We start from the raw sequence: 6000 nt of genomic DNA, 5'->3' as shown, positions 1-6000 counted from the left end.
CGGCAGGCAGAACTAACTGTGACTGTCAAGAACTCTTACGTGGAGCACGTTGCTGAAGGTCTTTCATCCTTCACAGAGGCACCTGACAGCCTTTCCTTGGCTTGTTTTCCATTAGTAAAGCTGTCTCATCTGTAAAGCTAGACGGCAGTCATTTCAGTCTCTGCTATTAATGCTTCAGTGAAAAAAAAAGTTTTGGGGGCCGGGCAATAATGCACCTGGTTAAGCGCACATAGTACTAAGCACATGGAACTATTCAAGGACCTGGGTTCAAGCCCCACCTGCAGGGAAGACTCTTCACAAGCGGTGAAGCAGGTTTGCAGGTGTCTATCTTTCTTCCTCTCCCCTCTCAATTTCTCTGTGTCCTATCCTGTTGCTGAGGAGTTATTCTGATGCAGTCTCCGCCCCCAGGTTTTACTACGCCCTGCGAAATCCTAGCAGTCACCCCTGGCTGTCGCCCAATAAAAAGCCCCCTCACCCCCCCCTCGCTCTCTCTCTCTGGGCTCTCAGCTCCCCCTATCTCAGATCTTGCCCCCTTCTCCCCCCAGCCCCGTCAGGTAGTGGGGACGGCCATTGCCGGCTGGCTCCACGTGGTCTGAACCAAACCCCCCCATCCTAAAATAAAGATTTGTGTACCCCTTTGCTCTGGACGTCCACTCTCTTCTCCGCGGTGGTGCGATACCAGACCGCCACAACAACACTATCCAATAAAAAAAATGGAAACAAACAAACAAAAATGTCTGCCAGGTGCAGTGGATTCTTAGTGCGGGCACGCAATCCAAGACCTGAGGTGGAGGCAAAAAAAAAAAAAAAGTTTTTACTGATGGACTTGCAACAGAATGAGCAGCATCTCTTCCTAACTCCCTTTTAACTTCTGAAATCTACAGGAGTCTAAGAAGTGAGCTTTTTCTGTTTTGTTTGTTTTTGTTGTCCAAACTCTGGCAAGCTGTAGATCCAAGACAAAGGTACCTGAATAGAGAGGAGTGAGCCCAAGCTATTCAGCATTTGTCATAAAGAGCTCACATATCCCCCCCTCCAGCTCTTTGAAAGAAAAGTGTTTCTTTGAAACTTCCCCAATTTAAAATGGAGTGAAAGAAGCATTACCATTGATCTATATGAAAAACAAGAACTGCAAATGCTCCTGATCTCACACCCAACACACACACACACCCAACACACACACACACACACACACACACACACACACACACACACACACACACACACACACACACACACACACACACACACCCTGTATCAAGAAGTTCTCCAGGAAATAGTTTCGGAGCGTCTCCTTTGCTTTGAGCTGTACACCTAACGAAGTTACCTGGCCTGGGCTTGCAGGAGCGGCAGGTGACTCCTCCTTCTTCCGCGTGTTTCTGTGTCCCTGCGCCTGCTTGATTCCAACACACGCACACGCACACACAGGAGGGCAGAGGGGAGAGGAGAAAGAAGAGAAACTCCGTTTCAACTGACATGTATACTGATCTATGGAATGCCAGGTTTTCAGCCCAGATCCTTGCGTGGATGCACTCTACTGGGTTAGCCCCTCCCAGTCCCCCAACCTCTCCCCCATCCCAGCCCCCCAGCCTTCCCCCCCATGTATACCTCCATGGCTACTGTAAAAGAAACAAATGCTGCATTTGTGGGGGGTATTTTTTTTAATATAGAGACAGAGAATGCAGAGACAGGGAGGGATGGAAAAGGACCACAGCAATGAAACCTGCATTCAGTATGGCAGAGATGGGACTTGAACCTCAAACCTTAGTCAAGTCATGGCAAGGAAGCACAGTAGACCCAGAAGCTACTTAGCTATTTTTGCTTTCTGACTTGTGAAAGTAAGCCTTCTTTAGACTTCTTTGGGCTAGGGAAAACAGGCACTAATGCACTTTCATAAAAACAAAATAGCCCTGATGTCATGTAATTAGCTGAATCGAACATTGGCCAGTAATCAAAAACCTAGAGAACTTTCATGTTGTATCAACTAAAATATGTTAATCACTTATTTTAAAAAAATCCATTGACTTATTTTAAAAAATTCCAATTCCATTTCTAAAAGCTGGAAGCATACTTATAGACTAAAGAAAACTGTTATTTATGAGACCAGCATCTCTGTTTTCAACATCTTCTGAGTTTGTGGTTTTACATATACATAATGATCTATCTTACATATATCAAGATGAACAGATAAAAAGATTTTACAGATACATTGTATGCAGTATTTTAAAATGTATCAATGTAGAAGTGCTTAATGAATAATAAAATCCAGAAAATAATCAGTGTTCTTGTTCTGCTTGGCTAATGGTGGGGAGGGGTTTCCTTTCAAATACAGTCTTCCTTTTTGTACCACCTTGTCCCAAAATGCCATATATACTTCTAAAAAATCAATAAAAATCACAGTTGTATTAAGAAATATTTTATTAACAAAACAGTAAAGTCCACTTGCTTAGCATTTCCAATAATGGATAAATTGGCCTTGCAACAGAAAAAAACAAACAAAACCCTTAGATACCCAATCACACAAAGCACTAGAAAGGGTAGGTCATGTGGCCTTTCTTGAATGTTTTAGGGATTGGCCACATTACACATTATTGTAATATTCTTTTTTTGTTAAAAAAAAAAAAGGGCAACACATTACATGGATTAAAAAAAAGCATACTCAATCATAAAAGTTACAGTTTAGAGATATAATCAGATTTATGCCAGGTAGTATGAAATAGTTTATTAACTTCAAGCTATGCATGGAACCCTGATACATTTGGTATGAAGATATTTGGGATTTTATTTATGTCTTTTTCTCTCTCTAGCTTATGTTTCTCTCTTTTTCTTTCTCCATTCACAAAGAAAGGAAGAAGAAAAAAATTAGTCCTAGGTTCTGTGAAGGCCAACAGTGTTAGGAATCTTTTTGCTGAAAAAAAAATTAGATCATATTATTACATGAGATTTTTTTTTTAATTTATGCTGGAAAGAAATGTTGAAATCAATTCCCAATAATATGTTTCATTGATAGATATACTGCCTAGACATACCATTATTCAATTTATTTTCTATCATATTCTAGAAGCTTTCCAGATGGAAACTAGTCCAAGTACAACAGATCAAATGGAAAAGTAGTCATTTATTCTAAAACTTCAAGCTGTAAATTAGTAGTTATATATTTACTTTCTTATTTCACTGGCTTTCCCTGAGTAAGACTGAATGGGGGGGGATGGGACTTATGAATGATTTAACCTGGCAAATTGGAAAAAGAAAAAAAATTGAAACACAAATAATGGACATTAAATTTGAGCTCTATACTTCTACTTTCTGAGTCACAAAAAACCTTTAAATTTTTCATATACAGCCATTAATTGGCAATCATAGATAGTGGTGATTTGCGATGAGTTATGCATATTTTATGTGTGAAAATCACTTATTGACTTTCTTCATCAATTAAATATCACAAAGAATGTTTTGCTATTATTTCTTTTTTTTTTTGCTTTTGCTGATTTAAGCTAATTTCAAAGGTAATAGTTTCTCCTATGAAAGCAAATATCTTTTAGGAGATGTTAATGTGACCGACTTTTACTAAGATATCATCCTCCAATCTAAAAATGCATTTCCTTTGCATTACCTTCTCATACTAATAATTTATTGCTATGAACATCCTTGAAACCATATGAAAAACAAGTGTATATTCTGTACTTTCTGCTACTTGTTATGTGTTAAATTAAAACTATTTTGAATGATTATATATATGCAAAACCAGTAAAGTTAAAATATAGTCAATAATCAATGATGGTTTTAATAGATAGTAATACAGAATAAGAAAAATTACTGAAAAATACTTTCTTAGTTGAGAAAATGTTTACTTTCCAAAAATGTTTACCATGCACATCAGGTTCAGAAACATATATATATATATATATATATATATATATATATATATATATATATTCCCATATACTTCTAGTGGAAACAAAGCTTTCATTACAGCAGCCAGGCTTCAGATGTAGATCAACAAATTCTGCTACCATAACCTGCCCACATAATGGTTCATACTCATGCAGCAATATATCAGTGATATTCTATCTATTAATGAAAGGTTCCATTTCATTAGGGACTAAAATCTTTGGGGGGGTTTCCTGGGAGCATGGTCTTAATGAAGCAAATCACCCCATTTATCATCAATACCTTGGCACAACCTTCTTTCTTTTTTTTTCAATTTGTAGGTAAATAATTGTATTATATATAGAGATATAGATATGTTTGACTCATCCATGTATTTGATGGATTCACCTTTGTCTGTGTGTGTGTTTGTGTGTGTGTGTGTGTGTGTGTGTGCATGTATGTGAATGGAAAAGTATGTGGTGAGCATATTAGGGAGAAAAGAATATTATAAGGTACATATGTGTATATTTTACCTTCTAATTCACACCTTTCATACAATACTAAAACTTAATTGCAACAGAATGAAAGCTGTACATGTAAGAAAAAAAGTAGCTGAGTCTTTTTATATACATTCATACATATCTCCTTTAGAATAAACACTACCTTGTAATTTCTTTAAAAAGAAGTAACTGTGGCAATTTATAATGGTGACCAAAAAAAAACCCCCAAACCCTGAAATAATTGTTGCTCCGATGTCATAAACTGCCTATACTTAGCAACACTTATAACATTGAATTTACCAAAAATGGCTGAAGAGCAGAGATATATTTTTGTATTTTTCTATACAACAGGCTATAAAACATCACTTACCACAGTCCAGAAATCACACAGAGATGGATTTTATATAAACATATGTAGTAACATTAAGCGTGCATGATAATTTCCCAATGATTGCATCTATGCCCTCTTGTTTTTGAAATTTCAGTGTGAAAATGTGCCTTATATTTCGCATTGTTGAAAATAAGGCCTCCGTACTTTTTTTCTCCCCCGCCCCACACAACCAGAAAAGGGCTTTTTGAATGTGTTCCTACACAAGTCTTCAAAAAAGCCAGCACTTTGTTTCAAATGCAAGTTCCAACCACTGCTCCCGTTGCACCAGGTGGCAAACTCTTAAAGGGTTTGTAGGTTGAGTCACTCAAATTGACAGTCTTCTCTGGCAATCAGACTAACTGACTTTTCAGGAAAGCACTAGCACTTTGGCTAAATCCAGGATCATAGGTAGCTTCTTTTAAATTTATTTTTTTTTGTATGTGTGTTGTGTAGTGTGTTGTTTTTTTGTTATCATTTTCGTGTGTTGTGCCTTGATGTTGTATAATACTCCTTTGCTTTATGGATGCGTGCGGTCATCACTGTCTCTTAGGAATGTCCCAGCAACATAAAGACAGGCAGAGTAAATGAAAACACTGTGGATGTTAGGGAATTTATTGGCCCCTGTTTTTTGTTTGTTTGTTTTTCTTTTTTGGAGAAACAAGAGCATGAGATACTTGGTTATTTTTTTTTTAATTTTTAAAAAACAGTCTTTCCTTCCTGATTGCATTCCCTGTCCTCTTTTTTTTTTTTGTATGTGCTTCATAAAAAGGAAAGTAAATAAGTTTATATTATGTCTCGGATAAAATGAAGACTATTTCTATACAAGGGTCCTTTTAAGATCTTGGGATCAGACGTAATACTCTTTATCCTTGTTTTTCTTATTTTTGTTGGCGCTTTTTGCACTGCTGGGCTGTTTTTCCTTTACAACAGCCCCATTGGACTGTGCTGAGTTACTGATGTAGTTTCTACTTTCATCCACATGGTATGAACCTTCATCCCGGTTTCTGTACTTGTACATGGCATAGAGCAAGATGAGGATGCACAGGGCAGCAGCAGCTACTATCCCCACCACCATGCCTGTGGTACTGCTGGACTCCCGAATTACTTCGGCTGATCCTGGGTATGGCTCTCTCCCACCTGCTCGAGTTGGGTTGGCTGCAGGAAAGAGGGTGAGAAAACACACACACACACACACACACACATAGTGATTATTAAATTCACTGACTGCTACAAACTAAATCAACATCTTGTATCTATTTCCAT

The 6000-nt window shown here is 37.6% G+C and overlaps 1 protein-coding gene across 40 annotated transcripts in view; it reads right to left on the bottom strand.

Annotated features, from left to right (window-relative positions):
• Positions 1-2397: 2397 nt before the first annotated feature.
• The window catches only part of NRXN1 (neurexin 1), a 1383669-nt gene continuing 1380066 nt past the window's right edge, over positions 2398-6000 (bottom strand). For all 40 annotated transcript variants that reach the window (XM_060187660.1, XM_060187677.1, XM_060187662.1 and 37 more), the window contains one exon: positions 2398-5892. In XM_060187660.1, coding sequence (XP_060043643.1) covers positions 5585-5892 — 308 coding nt within the window. In that variant the 3' untranslated portion in view covers positions 2398-5584. The remainder of the gene's footprint in view (positions 5893-6000) is intronic.

This window comes from Erinaceus europaeus, chromosome 3 (assembly GCF_950295315.1).
Source record: "Erinaceus europaeus chromosome 3, mEriEur2.1, whole genome shotgun sequence".
Classification (NCBI taxonomy): domain Eukaryota; kingdom Metazoa; phylum Chordata; class Mammalia; order Eulipotyphla; family Erinaceidae; genus Erinaceus; species Erinaceus europaeus.
This window is presented reverse-complemented; position numbering and strand designations above follow the sequence as displayed.